The sequence below is a fragment of the Castor canadensis genome, chromosome 15 (assembly GCF_047511655.1).
Source record: "Castor canadensis chromosome 15, mCasCan1.hap1v2, whole genome shotgun sequence".
Lineage (NCBI taxonomy): Eukaryota > Metazoa > Chordata > Mammalia > Rodentia > Castoridae > Castor > Castor canadensis.
The window spans coordinates 100,590,312-100,608,567 of NC_133400.1; the positions used below are offsets into that span (position 1 = coordinate 100,590,312).

Consider the following 18,256-nt stretch of genomic DNA (forward strand, 5'->3'; position numbering starts at 1 on the left):
TATAAATAAGGATCACATTGTAATGTGGATGGGTTGCATTTGATTTGTTCCTTTCCTAAGGTTATACATTCCTATTTTAGGTTTCCATAAAACAAAGCCCACCTGGATGTAGTCTAGAGTTGATCTTGTTTTCTTTTCTTAAAAAACTTAGCATACAGACGTACCTGTGCCATGTGTACTAGGCACCAGGCAAACTAATCAGCCTCAAGCTCCTGATAGCACAGGGCGGTGTTTGATGCCAGACAGTCCTTTAGTATCCTGCTGTTGGCAAGCCGTCTTTACCTGTGAAAGGCTGTCATGTAAGCTCCCTTACTGGCTCCATGGTAGAACTAGATCTCCCACTTCCTCAGGTTTCAGCTTCTCTCGCAGGGTGGGGCCAAGATACTGTATTTCCATTTGCCAGAAAACTTTCCTGCCAGGGCTTCCCCTTGCTCAGCCCCTGTAGAAGCCTAGCACTCTGTCGCCTGCTGGCAGTTGTGGGGCAAGAAGGGACAACTTAGCTCAGCTTCTTTCCAGGTGCCCGTCCCCTCTGCTGCTCGAGCACCAGGGCCCAGGTGCTTTGGAGTGTGATGGAGCCAGGGAGCGTGAGGAAGTCATGGAAGGAGGCAGGCACCCAGGTAACAAGGAACCCTAGGGAGTGACCTCCCTGTTCTTCTTCCTTCACCCTCCATCATGCATTTGGTCATCCACTGAAGCCACCTTTGGTATGGACCAAGCTGGAGTGATCTGGGTCTCCTGATGTAGGAGGAGTTGCTGTGGTATTTGTGGGGTGACTATGGGTAGCTGTGGGTCTGGATGAGGGTGGCTGTGGTAGGTTATGGTGTGTCTGTGGTTGGCTATGATGTGGTTGTGGGTGGCTCTGATTGGTTATGGTTTGTTGTAGAGTAGATGTGGAAGGCTGTGGAGTGGCTGTTGGTATTTGTGGGGTAGATATGGATGGCTGTGGGTCTGGATGTGGGAGGCTGTGGTAGGTTATGGTGTGGCTATGGTTGGTTGTGGTGTGGCTGTATTGGTTGTAGTATAGCTGTGATTGACCATAGTTGGCTGTGATGGTTGTAGGTGGGTGTGATGTAGCCATGTTTGATCATAGTGTAGCTGAGGTTGATTGTAGTGTAGCTGTGATTGGCTTATCTGTGGTTGGCTATGGTCTGGTTATGGGTGGTTGTGGTGTTGCTATGGTTGGATATGGTTGGCTGGGAGTGTTTGTGGGTGGCTGTAGTATGGCTGTGGTTAGCTATGGTTGGTTGTGGTATGACTATGGTTGACTTGCTATGACTGGCTGTGGGTGGTTGCAAAGTGGTTTTTGTTGGCTGTGGTTGGTGGTGGTGTGGCTACACTTGGCTTGGCTGTGGTTAATTACAGTGTAGCTGTTGGCCATGTTGGGTTGGCTGTGGGTGGTTATGGTTTTGCTGTGGTGGCTGTGGGTGGTTTGAGGTAGCTATGGTAGGCTTAGCTGTGGTCGGTTGTGGTGTGGCTGTGGATGGTTATGGTGTGGCTGTTGGTTGCAGTGTGGCTATGGTTGTATGGTTGTGATGTGGCTATGGTTGGCTATGGGTGGTTGTGGTTTTGCTGTGGTGGCTGTGGGTGGTTTGAGGTGGCTATGGTAGGCTTAGCTGTGGTCAGTTGTGGTGTTGCTATGATTGGTTCTGGCTTGGCTATAGTTGGCTGTGTGTAGTTGTGGTACGGCTGTGGATGGTTGCGGTGTGGCTGTGGATGGTTGTGGTGTGGCTGTGGGTGGTTGTGCGGCTATGGGTGGTTGTGGTGTGGCTATGATTGGTTGTGGTATGGCTGTGGATGGTTATGGTGTGGCTGTTGGTTGCAGTGTGGCTATGGTTAGTTGTATGGTTGTGATGTGGCTATGGTTAGTTGTATGGTTGTGATGTGGCTATGGTTGGCTGTGGGTGGTTATGGTTTTGCTGTGGTGGCTGTGGGTGGTTTGAAGTGGCTATGGTCAGCTTAGCTGTGGTCGGTTGTGGTGTGGCTATGATTAGTTCTGGCTTGGCTATAGTTGTCTGTGGATGGCTGCGGTATGGCTGTGGATGGTTGCAGTGTGGCTGTGGTTGGTTGTGGTGTGGCTGTGAATGGTTGTGGTCTGGCTGTGGGTGGTTGCGGTGTGGCTGTGGGTGGTGGTGGTACAGCTGTGGGTGGTTGTGGCACAGCTGTGGGTGGTTGTGGTGTGGCTGTTGGTTGCGGTATGGCTGTGGCTGTTGGTTGCAGTATGGCTGTAGTTGGTTGTGCTGTGGCTGTGGTTGGTGTGTTGTTGTGTGGCTATGGTTGGCTGTGGATGCCTGTGTTTGACTGTAGGTGGCTGTGGTTGTGATGACCATGGAAATAGAAGACTTATTCTGTGGAGTGGTTGTACCTATTCTTTTAGTATATCCTTTGGTAGCAACTGTAAGACCTAGAATCACAATCCTGCTCATTTGTCCCAGACCATTTATTTGACTTCTGTTTTTCTTTACTCTTGCTAACACTGCAAATTGGGAACTCAGTTCTCCTCTCTTTGTGCAACAGAAACCAAATGGCATGGCCCACCTTCTAAACACTTGAGTTCCTACAAAGAAAGAGCCCTGCAGAAAGATGGCAGCTGCAAAGACTCCCCTAATAAGCTTTCTCATGTAAGTCCTTGGTTCTCGGCCTGTTGTTGCTTAGCCAGGACTGGCTGATACATCTCAGTATACCTGTAGCTTGCCTGTTGGCAGTGCTCATCACATAGGGCTTTTAGAGAAGAGATTAAAAAAGAAAAAATGAAATAAGGGATTTTTTTGGTTCCACTGATTTATAAAAGACCTCACAGAAAGGTCACACAGAGATCACTGGCAAAGTCAAGGCCAGACCTCAGCATGAGCCTCTATGTCCTTGGTGGTAGTTAGGAAATCTTGACCCACACTTCATCCCACTTCACACCTGATACAGAAACAGAAACTAAAGCCATGTATGTGGTCAAGGAGCTGTGCAGTTACCAGGTACACAGAGACCACGCTGCAGCCTGCTGACAGTGAGTGGTGTGAGAGCCACACCGCAGGCCATTCCCACCTTCCCACATGCTGGGAGGCGAGCCCCAGAGGAGACTGGGCCTCGGAGAACAGAACTTTCAGTTAAATGCAGAAAGAGGAGTTTTTGGTTGACTGTTTCCAAATAAAGTCAATGTGTTAAAATAGTTTTGAAAATGTGCAGGTTGAAGTAGTTTACAGGCTCCCAAATCAGGTTCTCACCTCTTCCCAAGCTTGTCATCAGCAAGCTTTCCCATAGTCCCCCAGCAAACATGTGATGCTTCTTGCAACTATGGCTGTGGCCTGGTCTTGAGTCAGCATTAATCAGGTCCACTCATATCCACCTGTGTGGTGCTCACACTGTGGTCCCAGCACAGGGAGGCAGGGCGGGGGCACAGGCTGAGATCAGCCTGCAACTAATAGGCCGGGTTGCTGAGGATCTGATGGGATGGAATGAGAAGAAAAGAGGCCATGCCATTTTGAAATCATGTGGAATGGGGCTCGTTCTTATGACCAGAGTCCTTCTGCTTTTCCAGGCCATGCTGAGGGCCATGTCTATCTGAGCATGTTGGACCGTAGGGGACTTTTATTCTGTTCTGATTGCCTCTGTCTTCCATGGACCCCACAGCACTGAGTCTTTTTCAGACCAGTTGCTGTAATGATAGCCCCTCTCTTCAGCCCTCAGGATGTTGTTTTGCTTGATTGCAGGCTCACATCCACGTGGTGCCTCCTCACTGCCAATTGTTTCTTGTTCTCTGTGGTGTGCATAGGAGCCAGGTGGCACCTTAAGCAGTGCAAGGGTCAAGCGACCGATCCAGTGTCTGCCCTTGTGATTCACACCTGACTCTTCTCCCCTAGACCCAGAGCTGGTGCCATAATTTGTCATAGAAGCATCTTTTTACGAATGGCCACCCTCCTCTTGTGCCCCTCCCCCCAAATAATCCGCCTCCCCCACCGCAACCCGCCTCCCCCTGCCATAACCCACCTCCCCTCCATAACCCGCCCATGGCACTGTGGCCCACCCTTTGTGCTTCACGTAACAGCAACTGAACAAAGGCTTAAAGCAAAGGCGCCCACTTCGCTGAGGTGTGGGTGGGATTATGAAGCAGGACCTCTGTGTGACCAGGCTCTGGAGAAAAGAATTCTGCCACTGTCCACACAGAGGAAGGACTGGGGGGGCTCAGGTGAGGCCCTGGCTGCAGCTCTGCATTTGGCAGGAAGCAGCAAGTGGGGACATACTCAAAGGCTCTCTGCTCCTCTCTCCTCTCCAGCTCGGAGACAAAAGCTGCTCCAGCCCCTCCAGCAGCAATACGCTGTCCAGTAACACATCCAGCAACAGCGATGACAAGCACTTTGGCTCAGGGGACCTGATGGACCCCGAGTTGCTGGGGCTGACCTATATCAAAGGGGCCTCCACGGACAGCGGCATCGACACGGCTCCATGTCTGCCAGCTGCCATCCTCGGCCCTGTACACCTGGCAGGCAGCCGGTCCCTGATGCACAGCCGGGCCGAGCAGTGGGCCGATGCAGCCGACATCTCGGGACCCGATGACGACCCAGCCCCGATGTACAGCATGCATGGCTACGCCACTGCCATCTCCACCAGCGACGCTGCCAACGGGAGCATGGGTGACCTCAGCGAGATATCGTCTCATTCCAGGTGAGTCACATGCTCCCAACTGCGCCTGCTCCAGCTGTTGCACCCTCACTGCCAGGGACAGGGAGAGCCTGGGGCCTGTTGTCACTGCGTGCCCAGTTGCCTGACCTCAGAGGAAGTGCTGCTTTCTGAAATCTTAGTGGTCAAGGTGTGCGTGTTAAGTACTGTGCTGGTGATTTTTCTTTGAATATGAGAGGAAAGTCAATAGGGATACTCACTGTGGCATCTCTGTCAGACTGTCCCCTGCACCTTGTGGAGAAGAGTTGCAGCCGGACGAGCTGCAGACTGAAGCGAGAAGGCGCAAGGGCAGGGCAGACTGGCGCTCACCTGTGCAGCTGTGACCGTGTGTTTGTCTTGATAATTGGGTTTTGGATAAAGAGGAGCTAAATTTAAGGGAGCTGTATTCTGGGTGCAGAGGTGTAATGCATGGTTACATCTGTACGTTGGTTTTAAAGCTCATAATTTGTGATTTTTGCCTTCACTTTTAAAGTCTAGGTAAATACACACATCCTATGTGTCTATGGACAGGATTTGTCTCAGATACCTTCTCTAACTTGGCTCCAAGTCGCTTGCTGGCTTCCCAGATTGCTTCCACTGCTGGGCAGAGTCAGGTGCACCATAGCAGGATAGTCCACCAGGACCTAGGGACTACAGTGGCCATCTCTCCAGGGGATGGTTCCCATTGCCCCTGGAGTTTATGGTGACAGACTGATATGTGCCTCACCTCTCACTCGTCCTCTCTGTCCTCCCCAACTAGTGCTAAAGGACACCAAGTGTTACCCAGGGCCATTGTGTTACCAATTACACACAACCAAGGAGGACTTTGGCTCATGTAATCAAAAAGTTCAGAATTGTGAAGACTCCGCCCAGCCCAGAAACTCAAATGATTTCCCAAGACTGGGCCTCTATCCATAGACCGAACAAAAGTGCAGGCAAAACATGCAGCTGCCCAGAGGGAACCAAGTACTGTGTGAGCCAGAGAGGAGCAAACCCCAGAGTGCGGAATCCTCAGTGCCCACTGGCAGTCATATGTCTTTGGGACAGAGGGAGGAAAAGGTGTGGAGATTGTTTTCAAAGTGGGCATTCCTCCTTTTTTTCAGCAGTCCTGGGTGGTAATTTGACTTAAAATAAATACACTACTAAGCTAAAATAGTACTTAAGGACTATCAGTGAACTTAGTTATGAGAATTATTCCCATCTAATTTTAGGAACAGCTAAAGACTGGCCCTCTTAGGATTCTGCAAACTTCTCACATCATTTTCATAGTTCAGAACACTTGTAGCCAGTGATTTCGCTCTACCCTCTCAGACAGACGTAATCGGTGTCACAGGAAGTTCTGTGTTACTGCTGAGTAAATCTCCCATGGACCCCTCCGGAGCATGTGTTCATTCACAGGTAGAGAGAGATGTGCAGGCATTTGACGAGCTCATTGTGAGTGCCTTAGCCCTTGGCTCGCGTAGTGGGTGAGAGGCTTGGAAAGCATGTAGAAGTGCTGTGTTGACCTTCCAGTCGACCTTGTGTCTCCCCTGCTGTAATCTGAACATATGAACAGCTGAGAGGAAATGACAGGCACTGCGTGAATGTGTTTATCACTGACCACCTTTACCTGCACTTGTTAGCTGACCATGGCTCTGAAGCCATCTCCACGTGCAGTGTGGGCTCAGCGCGGGATTCGGTCGTTAAGAGGAATCTTTGCAGTGCTTCCTCCTGTCTGCCCAGCAGCCTGGGCAGGGGGCAGGGCGAGGATAAAACCTAGAGCATACACTTAGCTCCTGGAGCATGGGGCCCTGCTGTGACTTGGCAAACTGAAATGCCAGGTCAAGGCTGGGGAAGCATGTCCCTTCTGCCAGGTCAGACTTGCATGTGGTCATCGTTAATCCAAGGTCCACTACTCAGGGATCCAGGCTGTCACTGAGAGTAGCCCAAGTATCAGAAGAGCAGAGCAACTCAGTCAGCGACCCAAGTAGATGACCACCCTGGCTAGCATCACCCCCTGCCCCAGGCACTCTGTCCCCATCATAGGTCCGCACTTCCTCCTCACCCCCCTTCTAGTGACGTCACAAGTGCCTACTGTTTATCTCCCTTCCTGTCATATGTGGAAGGCCATGGAGACCCGGCCTGTCCTGTCCATCTGTGTTCTCACATGTGGTACAGGGCCACATGGGGACTTGCTGAGTGAAGGAGGAAATAGCAGAGCACTTGATACCCACTGATCGATCTAGTTAATAAAAACCCAAGGACATGGGCAGAGCTGGAGGCCAGCCAGTCCCAGATCAGGATGTCAGAGCTGGTCAGCTTCTGGGGTCCTCTCAGCTCTCCAATTTTGGGTTTTCACAAATGACCCCACTTCCCACACCAACACATGTCCACCCCAGCAGTCAGTAGGAATGAGTGGACAGGGAGTGTGTGTGCGTGGCATGTTCCAGGCCTGTGGTAAGGAGGAGAGGACACGTAAACACTGTAGCACATGCTATACATCAGGATAAGTGGAAGGAGCAGGACACAGGACACAGCCCAGCCTGCTTCCTCCTGCCTCCCGTCCTCTAATTCAGCAACCACAATTGGAACACAAATTGGTGTTTACATTGGTCTAATCAAGGTATTGCAAAGTGAAATCCACATTCTCCATATTGTTTGCCAAGTCATGTCATTGTATCCTCAGTACAAATGATCAGGAGTTAGCAGTGCCACTCCGACTTCAGTCTAGAAGGGAAAGATTTGTGAAGCACTTACTGCCAACATTCTAAAAGGTTTGGTGACTGCTCAGAAAAATTCTATGTTGTTACTGCAACTAAACACAGATTTGTGCCATTTCTCTGGTTGGATGGGCTCCGTTCTTAGTGTTTACTTTAAAATATTTTACTACTGGGATAAAAGACATTTTTAGTCAAGTCTTAAATTTAAAAACTATCTTTCATAAAACCAATAGAAAACGTGTAGGCTTCATGATCATGCTATCATTATTCACTACGCCAGTTCAATGATACGTGATTGGTACAGGGGAAGTGTAACCTACACAGATGCTGGATATCACAGCAGTGTGTGTGACCTTGACCCCGAGTTAGGCTGCAACCGCTGCTGCTGTGGAATGGCAGAGATGAATGCTCTCATCAACACTGTCTGCTTCCCAGCCACAGGTGCAGAGATTTAAGTTGGGGCACACTTAGGAGAGGAGTGGCAGGTCATGTCCTCTGCAGTCCACACCGCCATGGATGGTGCCAAACGTTCACTCCCACCACAGCAGGCACCCACCCTCCAATCCAGGTCTTGGCTGGTCAGCGGTAATGGCTGTCATAGCTCCCTGCTGCCCCTCTGGCAAAAATGTATTGACATTCCGTCATGGTGTGCGTGGCCTCTCTCTGGTGACAGCTGTTCATTCACCATCGACGCCTTCTCTGTGTTGAAGCGCCAGTATTCCTGTGTTGTCCATTCTGCCATGAGGCTTTGCCCGGTCCTGTGTTCAGTCTCCTTCCTCCTACAGGTGCACAACCTGCCAGAGCCCCTGAGTGGGCTTCCCAGCAAGCCACGCGGTGGAAGGAAGGCTGCCCTGCATCTCCAAGCCCAGCGCTGCTCCCGGTGGAGGACTGGGACCAGATCTACGGCCATGTCTGGCCATCGTGCAGCACACTGCTGAGTCTGTCAGTGTCACTGCTTTTCTTTCTCTTCTCAGTGGTTCTCACCATTCGGGAAGCCCCTCAGCCCACTGTTCCAAAAGCAGTGGGTCCCTGGATACTTCCAAAGTCTACATTGTGTCTCACAACGGCGGTCAGCAGGTTCCCGGCTCCATGTCCAAGTCCTACCACAGACAAGGGGCAGCGAACAAGTATGTCATCGGCTGGAAGAAGTCAGAAGGCAGTCCGCCACCTGAGGAGCCCGAAGTGACCGAGTGTCCCGGGTAAGGTGGCCGCAGTTCTTTGGGCAACATTGCATGCTTTCAGGAATCACTAAGCAAACAAATATATTTCCCTTCCAAAAGAAATACAGTTCCTAAAAAAGGACACTCTAGAAATATCTTTTAATTCAAACTCTTTAAATGCCAGCATTTATATTTCTCCTTAAAAGTCTTCGTTTTCCTTGATTTTTATATAGAAGAAAAAAAATCTGTGTTTTTTTTTTTATTCTTCTAATAACTATCTGCAGTAGAAAAGTCATGGTGAGGTGAATGCAGACTGTCATGACACAAAGTCAAGGGCGTCTGAAATCCACAGTTGGGGTGTAAAAGCAAAAGCATCTCACCTGATCTTAGCAGCACTTCTGGTTTGTTCTCTCAGCAGGGAGAGAAGCATGCTTTGTATCTGTTGAATGGGGAAAGATTCCCATCACCCTTTTTATTGCTAACACTTGTGCAAACCGTGCTGCTGCCTCTGAAGAGGCAGATAGAAAAAAAGAAAAGAAAAAGCGTTTCAAGTATGCAGAGCAAGGCCAATGTGAGCTCTTTAGCTCATGGTTTGCTTATTATTCTAGGAGGCCACAGACGCCAAGTCACCAGGTCACCCTGCTCTGCAGTCATGTGGTGTCACAGGCGTCCGGTGGTGGTCTAGTTTTGGGCGTGTTATGGTGACTTACTCCCCAGATCCTCCTGAGTTTAAGTCTGGTCTGAGAACTAGCATCACTTTTTGTCTCTGAAGAGAATCCCATGTGTGAGGTGTACCAGTCATGATTCTTTACTTCTTAAATTGAGCGTGGACTCTTGTTCAGAAACTGTATGGCGCTGTTCAGAAAGGAGTTTTGTCCTCATCGTTCCATTGCAGATGCGAATGTAAGGATGGCGTGTGGAGGGGATCCCATCTAGTCAGAAGTCTTTCGAGTGCTTGACAGCAATTCATGGCCAGCCTTTGTCAGTTTTAGGAAGCCTGTGAGAAGCCTTTGGGGCATCCCCAGGGTCTGCATATGTCCACACACTGGTCCACAGCTCTGACATCCTGGGACAGAGGCAGCAGGAGGGGTGTCCCACCTCAAGGTCAAAGCAAGTGACATAGAGATTTTCAGATGAACCCTTCTTAGTTTCTCACTCTCACTCCTCAGAGGACCATCACATTGCTGAGGTGTCCTTGCCTTTGCAATAGAGTGGCATCTCTGTGACAGGTGTCAGTGACGCACAGGACACCCCCGGCAACTCAAGGCTGTGGACAGTGAACTCCTGGAGCATTGCATTTTGGTTGTGTGGCACAAACTGTCCACCTTCTCTGAAAAGGCGGCCATGGTTCTCCCCAGCCCCTAGGAATGCTTGGGTGGCTCAGCGCTCCTCTTGGTGACCCTTCTCAGAGCAATGCCAGTGTTCTCCTGGAAGGATCTGAAAGCGGTAATCCCACCTGGCAGTCTTTTGTTGTCCACTGATACATTTTTATATCCTGGTGATTAAGGGAGACAGCTGCTTTATTTATCAAACAGCTCTTCGAGAGGATGACAGTGAAGCAGGCTTGGCATGTGCCCGAGCCCATCCCTGAACCCCAGGCTCCCGTGGGTGACCTTCTCTCTGCTCTGAGCGCCTGGGGAGCTGACTGTTGAGGGGCTCTCCAGCCTCTGAGGGCACAGCTTCAAAAGACCTGACTGTGTCTGATAAATTATTAAAACTGTTTTCTGACACCATTTAGGAAAGAGAAAATAGCATATTTTGAAAGTTGGTATGTTTTCTTCTACTCCTGGGCCTTGGGATCTGATGAGTTTCTGAATTATTCAGCAGTCTCACTACAGCCAGCTTGTGTCACAGATGTGGGATGGTGCGGGATTGGCGCCTGCAACCCCAGTGAACCAGTTTACCCACCAGGAACCGAGGGCCTGCACACACAGCAGGAAGCCGGTTACTGGATTTTGCCTCTGACTGCCGTGGTCTTCACACACCAGCTCTGCTCCTGAGTCCATTCTGGTCTGTTCCTACAGGATGTATGGTGACATGGACGTCATGCCCACGGCAGCTCAACATCAGGCCATGGTGGGAGACGCCGCCTCAGAGACACAGCACGTTCTCTCTAAAGAAGACTTCCTGAAGCTCATGCTTCCTGACAGCCCCTTAGTAGGGGAGGGGAGAAGAAAGGTGAGGGAACTCAAAACAAGTCTAAAGCAACTCTGGGCCCACAGAGTCGTTGCCTCCCCTTCTGCCCAACCAGTGCCACTTGTGTCATGACCCTCCTGCAACTCCATGGCAGGGTGGCACTGCCAGCGTCCGTCCTCAGATAGGAGCAGCAGAAAGCCAAGCAGGCCTGCCTCAAGGTCCAGCTCCCATGGTGACCCTGCAAGTGACAGGGCCTCAGTGTGCTCTCCGCTAATAGCAACCACATTCCAGAGTCAGGGAAATAAAAGGAAGTCACCTGCATGGAGCCCAGAACGGTGCCTGAGCAGAGCTGGTGACTTATGCTCCAGGGACCCAGCCTGTGCCGTGCAGGCCTTCTTCATCAAAGTGGACGGAGGTGTCCCAGCCCTGCCTGCCAGGTCTTATGCAGAGGTCACAGGGAAGTCAGGCTTTGCTCTTAAAATGCCTTCATGTTCATTTACAGTGGAGTGGTCCCTTGATGATTTCACACACATCTATTAGTTTGGGCTTCATTGTTACTGTAGTGTTCTAAGCTACTTTTTTGAAATAACAAAGTATTAAGAGACGTGGCCAGGCATGGTGGCTCACGCTTGTAATCCCAACTACTTGGTAGGTACTGATTGGGAGGATTGTGGTTTAAGGCCCACCCAGGCAGAAAGTTGGTGTGATCCTAGAGTCAGGAGCAGAATCCCTCTCACTTCAGTCCAACCCTTCTCTCATCCAAGTGGGAAGGAAGTGAGAGACCCAGCGTTGCCAAGTTGCCTGGGATGGAGTAAACAGCAGGTCTCCAAGTTCGCCTTCCTGTAAGGAAACGCTGCGGTTAGTCGTGTTGAGTTGCTAGAGAAATGTGTCGTTAGGCTCTGCCTACAGCCCACTTTAAACTAGCGGGTCTGCAGAACTGGGGGTGGACGTGAAGAGGGGTCCTGCCTGACCTCAGTCAAATCATGGGTATGGATGGCTCCATTGTGAGCGAGCCTGTGCAAGAGCAGACTGTCATAGAGTGCAGTCGTTCTTTAGAGGACCAACTTCTCCTTGAGGTGTTTTCCCTCCTAGGACAAATCTCCTTTTCACAGACCAAATTTAACTGTGTGCTTTGCACACATGGCAGTCACATCCATCAGTTGGAAAGGCCCGGCATGAAAGGAACACTTATATTGGGAGTAATTTTAGCCATCCTGTCACACTCTCAGTGTAAATGTCCATTGCTGTATCTGTTTGATGTGAGCACTCTGGCTTTTGCTACTGTTTTTGTGAAAGGACTGTGACTCAGTTTACAGAATGAGGGTTGGAGATTCAGATCTGATTCCTTATGTCTCGAGCATTTCCCTTGCTTCAGTCCAAAGTTTCCTTCCCCTTCCAAGATGTAACTCAGTCATGTTACAGTTGCCCTCAGTCTGGTTTTGATCCATTTCTGTAAGTCCATCTCCAACCATTGAAGTACAGACTTTTGCAAGTAATTCTCTTAGCGGACACCAAGGCCTTACTGGACTGAAACCATCTTTTTTCTTAAGCCTCTTTACATGGCTCAGAAAACATCAGTGTTCAAAATTAGACCAAGCCCCACACGTACTTGATATGGAAGTCATCCAGTACCAGTGCGGGGTCATTTCCGGCTACAGCCAGGCCAGCATGAGCTGCCATGAGTCAGGGCTCCCATCGAACATTTCAGAATCAGTCAAGCCACGCATGCCTAATTTGTGATGCTATTTCACAGAACAGTAAAGGAGAAACATTAAAGCCCAGTAGCTCACAGAGCTTTGCTGGACTTGCCCGATGGCCGCAGACGGGCTGGGTTTCCCGCAGTGATGGGGAATGTGAAGCTTTCTCAGTAGCCTAGTCAGATCCATGCCACAGCTCAAGTTCAGTGACTGACCCCTCACCCCATCTTCCTCACCCGCTAGTTTTCCTTCTACGGGAACCTGTCTCCGAGGAGGTCCCTGTACCGCACCCTGTCTGACGAGAGCGTCTGCAGCAACCGGAGGGGCTCGTCCCTTTGCGGCTCCCGCAGCTCCATCCTCGACCAGGCCCTGCCCAACGACATCCTGTTTAGCACCACGCCGCCCTACCACAGCACACTGCCTCCAAGGACCCACGCCGTGCCCAGCATGGGAAGCCTGCGCAGTGAGTGACACCTGCGGCCCCGCCCATGGCAGACCATGCGTCCCTGGGGGTGGGGTGGGGTGGGGCTGGAGCTGGGTTTTACGGATGGGTCATCTGGTGCTGTCTTTGCTTTCTCTTTAAAGTAGCGTTCTAATGCAAGTGCCCAGAGGGGACATTTTGCAAAAAGGCAACCCTATCTGCGTAGGAAGGCCTGACATTAGATATTTTTATCAAGTCAAATAGTGACTTCTGTTTCTGTCTCAGCTGTCTGGTCTCTAAAGGAGGCAGTGTCAAAAGCCTGGTTTCTAGAAAGGGGAGCTGTGGCATGGTGGGTTTGGGGTGGGTGTGAGCCAGAAGGAGGACTAGGTGGTCTGGCACACCACCTCTCCTTGGAGTTGGGTCCTGGCTCTGGGGATGACTAGGCATCGGGAGGCCTGACCTGGGCTTTACCCAGGGCGTCCATCACCTACTGCAGGTCACCTGTGTTCTCCTGTGTCCTGGTTCACTTCAGGGCACTAGGCATGGATCCATCATATGATTTTCCTTCTATCCTAAAAATGATGGCCAGCTCTGTGCTGTTCTTACTTGGCCATGTAGCTCCTTCATTTCCTAGCCTTAAGAAAGTGCTCACGCAAAGTGCTGTCATCTCAATGTGGGGCTGACCCAGTGTAAGTGAAGGGCCTTGGGGTAATTTGTACTGACGTCCGTCCCCAACCTCCAGTTCCTTCCTGCAGCCCACCACCTTTAAGCTTTAAGGACCCCACAGTTTGGAGGATGCTGTTTCCTGGCCTCTGCACACAACAGGTGTGACTCTTAACTTTTCTGTCCACATGGGCAGAGTCCCATCACCCTGAGCTGTGCGTGGCCTCTGGTCATTCCCAGTCCCTCTCTAAGACGAAACTGCTCTCCAAGAGAGATTTGGATTGACCCAAAAAGCTGCAGCAGTCCTTCGGGAAGGAGGGGGGCAGTGAGAAGCACTGGCCAGTAGGTTCTCTTAGTTTCTCAGAAGCATGGAAACATTACTTTGTGTTAGAACTTGGGGTGAAGGTTGGTCCTGGTGAATCATCTAGCACCAGATGGTTTAAGCAGCTGCTCAGATAGGCAGAAATGCAGGAGGTACACAATCTCTCCCGTAAGTGCAACACTGCAGCATCCCTGGACCTTGGCTCCTCAGGGAAGAACTGCCTCCATAGCCACCTGCAGACCTTGCTCGAGACTTGGAGCAAGTCCTGGTGAACACGGGAGGGCCTGGTCCATGCGCCTCGTCTGCCTATAACTGACAGTCACAGGCTTCTTTTTTTAAAAGTCCCAGATTTGAACCTGTCTTGGAATGTTCTTTTTGAGAACAAGATCTTAATACAGCCTGTGAGACAGACCCTTGACAGACTCCTGGATATGACTCAAGCCGTGACTCACACACTTCCTGTGAAGTCACTGGAGTGTGCTGGGTCCCTCTGTCTGCCTGGAGGTGCACAAGCATCACCTAATCCAGCATTAAAAGTGTCTATGAACCATCCGGTGTTACTCTCACGACTTCTGTTCTCCTTGTTGGGGGATACAGAAGAAAATCTCATTAAGGCCAGTTAGGGAAAACCCAGTAATAATAATCTGGAGTGGCCTCTTGACAGGGCTCACATGCAGATGCTGGGTGTTGACAGCAGTCCCAGCATCCTTTTCCTCCCTGGCATGGGACCTGTGTTCATTCAGCCTCCAGCACTGGCGGGTACACAGCATGTTTAAGGAGAATTCCTGACTCATTACGGAACGGAGCTCCAACCCTCTAAGGAACAGGGAAACCTTCCTATGAGGACAGTCTAAAAAGAGTCCTTGTTTTCAGAAATAAACACAGAGCACGAGCTATGTGTCAAATCCCAAATAGCTGCGACCTACACAGCCCCCAACCCAAGCCCTTAAAGTGAAAGAAAAAGGTTTAGGATAAAAAATAAATATTTTTTTACATGTGCACTCACAGGTGGCTACCAACCCGGGTGTGTGCTTGGTGGTCATAAGTCATAGGTGATAAGACCACCACTCACAGAGCAGTCCTTGCCAGGCTGGCACTGCAGGTGTCAGGTCCATGAGGCAGGCCTGGTTCTGCATGTGGTGCACACATCCTCAGCCCCGCCTGAAATGACCACAGTTTGTTTCTGGAGAGTGACTGGGAACCCTCAGGCGTCTGACCACAGGAAGTATTGTCGGAAGGCTCCTGGCATGTATGTAACAGCAGCAATACCACACTCAGCACAGAGGGTGCTGTGATGGCAGGTTTCAGGTGAACAAACAGGAAGCTGCTCGATCTGTGTCCACAGCTGGAGGGCTGACTGTGCAGGCTTGTGGGGTCTACCTCCTCCCAATCCATAATGGGCCTGAATCAGGTCTATGTGCCATGTGGGCTGTGCAAATCATGAGCAGAGGAGGCGTCATGCCCAAGTGAAACAGATGAGTGTCCACTTATAACCAGGAGGAGGCCCTGTCCTCTCCCTCACTGCGCCACACCTCATTCAGAACGCTCGGGATATTCCAGGTACAGAATGGCACCAGTCATGTTTGTTCCTGCACCCCAAGTGTGTCACCTTCCTTGATGCAAACATGGGAGAGTACAGGCAGCTGCAGAGGACATCAGCCTCACACCTTGTCTTCAGAATCACCACTGGCCACGGTCCCCTCCTTTGTCACTGTGCTCTGCCCCTTGTCCTGTCTCATTTTCCTTTCTCCCTGGCTGCTGTCAAAGCCAGTGAGGATGTATCTGTTCAGGGAGACAGTACACAGGACATGAAATAGCTTGGCTTGAGCCTCTCACTTGTCAGAAGCTAGATGGGAGTGGAGACTGATGTCTTTGTAGAGGTCAAGAAGGTCCAGGAGTTGTTGCTTCTTAGGAAGATGATGCAGACTGTGCTTTCTGAAGCTTGCGTGTCTGGTGTTCCATTCCCTTCCCACAACCATTTCTGTGGATGGGACACAAAAGAGCATCCTCTCTCTTTCTGGTTTGTTCCCTTCCCTTCCTGATGTGTCCCTCTCTGGGGGCACAAAGGGGGACAGATGTAGCCTGCCTGACCCCACACCTCTCACCAAGCTGTGCTTTCTTACCATTTCCTAAAGAACCCAACCTCAAAGAGATGGGCAGTAGGAGCAGCTGCCACCTACTTGTAGAATTTCTCTGCACCTGGCGTGAAAGTCCTGTTTTAAGCAAAGCACGTGTATTTGAGAGGAGGACGTGACTTGCCAGTGAGTGGAGGTGCTGGGCTTCCTCACCTCAGCATGAGGACGGACCTTGAGCTTGTGCCTGAAGGGGGGACCTGAGAGCCAGTTTAGCCATCCTGTGCTTCACATGGCTGAGAGAGAAGGCCTGGGAAGAGTCGCCTTGTGCTCAGAGTTCTCCCTCTCAGCTCTGGCTTACCCATGGCATAGCCAACACAGAGCACACGTGACCACTTTCACTTCAAAGATAGACAGGAGATGGTGGCAGAGTGCCCACTGCTGGGCTCCCCTTCTGGTAGAGGCTGGGCACACACTGGAGGACATCACATCTCAGCATCTGTCATTGTTTGAAAATAGCGTGTCTGATTGGCAAAGCTGCCACAGGTCCACTAAGGCTGTGTGAGAGTGTGAGCAGACCAAATATTGTCCTAGTCCAGCCCGTGTTTCACAGCTTCCCCAAGATGCGGGAACAAGGATCACAGGTGTAATGGTTATTTGTGCTCCTTACTCAGCTCAAGTGCAGCCTCAGCCAGCCAGGGGGTGGTTACTTTGATCGGCCTCCTTAGACATGTCCGTCCACAGCTGCTGCACACAGTGTTCTGGGCAGGTTCAGGAAAGGCACGTTGAAGACGTTTGGTGGGAGCCTTTTCAGAATTGGTGCTTTGGGCATAACAGTCCTCTCAACAAGGACTGTTAGTAATGACACTAACTCCTGTGGAGCCACGACAAAGGAAAAACTCCCTGTGCACAGCAAAGGGCAAGTTAGGCCTGCCAGCGGGAGGGTAAGCAGCTCCTGGTGTAGCTGTGACAGGACTGTCCTGCTAAGTCAGGACAACTTACCTCATCCCTTTCTGTGGATAGCACATAAAATACCATCTTCTTTCTTGCTGGTCAGTTAGTAAAAGTAGAGTTAGTGTCACTACATTTCTATAATAACTTGGAACTTGTGGCATCCCAAATCTGTGCTGTTTAGCTTAGATAACTTTGTTCTGCAGTTAACTTTCAAGGTATCAGGAAAGAGAAATTGCACAAGCTTTCTTATAGAGATGTGAAGGCCATGGCCCTTTAAGAAGGGACAGTCACCCTTGGGAAATAGGCACTTACCCTCTGTCCCTCAGACTGGGGCGCCTTTCTGGAAAGGAGGGTCTGGGAAGGGACAGTGTATACAGAGGCTCCATCTTCACCTTCCGCCGTCTGGGCCCACATGCTGGCTGCCTGCTAAGCTCATCACCTCACAGTGGCCAGAGTACAGAGTGACATTTCGCCAGCTTTTGGGGCAGGAGCAGCCTGCCATTTCTTTTTTAGCAGATGTTTTACAAAAGGTTTCCTAGCCCACTTGGAGATGGGACAGTGGTACCTGTGTTGTGACTGACAGACTGTAGAGATGGCAGGGCTGTGATTGACTGGTGCTCTGGTTTTGTTTCTGTCTAGATGAGTTCTGGTTCTCTGATGGGTCCTTATCGGATAAGTCCAAGTGCGCAGATCCTAACCTGATGCTACTCCCAGACACGGCCACGGGCTTGGATTGGTCCCACCTCGTGGATGCTGCACGGGCATTTGAAGGTAAAGACTCACCCCGCACACCCTCCCCAGATCTCCCCAACTTAGGGGACATGTCTGTGTGTTGATCATCCGGCTGAAGTGTGGGTGTCACTCATCTTTGAGGATGAAAAGGAAAGGAGACATGGGCTCTGAAGGAAGCTTCCTAATAGAGACCAAATGTCTGTCCCTTAGTAAAATGAGCCTAGGTAAAGGGATCCCAAGACCTGAGTTCTAGTCCAGCCACTGGCACTAAGGTGGGACAAGAACTTTTCTTCTTTGGACCTGTTTTTCTGTCTGAAGGGTAGAGGTGATTGCTTCGTGTGCACTGTGCCTTTCCTCCAGGAGGGACGAGGTGAAGGGGGAGGGGGTGCTAGCAGGCTAGAACTGCTGGGTTTGGCCAACAGGACAAGCAGCCTGGTGACTTGGTGCAAATTTGAATCCTACACATTTCAGCCCATGTGTAGCCTGGGCCTCCACCTAACTATGGGCAGTGGTTTTGGAGAACCGGCCGACCTCCAAGAGCCCTTCCAGCTTCCATGCTACTTCTGTCACTGCTGGTGCTGGGGCTGTTGAAGGCCAAGGCTGCTGTCCAGCTTGCAGATCACCATAAACAAATAGACACCATCAGATACTGGCTTCTCTCCTCAGGCATCACGTGTGAGATACATGGGCCAGTGGTCTGGGATCGGGACTTTTAGGATTTTTTGTCTTCTTCTGCAGCCTTCTTTCATAATA

General features: G+C 50.7%; 1 protein-coding gene across 12 annotated transcripts in view; it reads left to right on the plus strand.

Annotated features, from left to right (window-relative positions):
* The window catches only part of Sipa1l2 (signal induced proliferation associated 1 like 2), a 166,793-nt gene that overhangs the window by 136,381 nt on the left and 12,156 nt on the right, over nucleotides 1–18,256 (plus strand). For all 12 annotated transcript variants that reach the window (XM_020176659.2, XM_074056867.1, XM_020176655.2 and 9 more), the window contains 7 exons: nucleotides 517–617; nucleotides 2,515–2,618; nucleotides 4,265–4,653; nucleotides 8,321–8,545; nucleotides 10,531–10,684; nucleotides 12,583–12,802; nucleotides 17,411–17,542. In XM_020176659.2, the coding sequence (XP_020032248.1) occupies nucleotides 517–617; nucleotides 2,515–2,618; nucleotides 4,265–4,653; nucleotides 8,321–8,545; nucleotides 10,531–10,684; nucleotides 12,583–12,802; nucleotides 17,411–17,542 (1,325 nt within the window). The remainder of the gene's footprint in view (nucleotides 1–516; nucleotides 618–2,514; nucleotides 2,619–4,264; nucleotides 4,654–8,320; nucleotides 8,546–10,530; nucleotides 10,685–12,582; nucleotides 12,803–17,410; nucleotides 17,543–18,256) is intronic.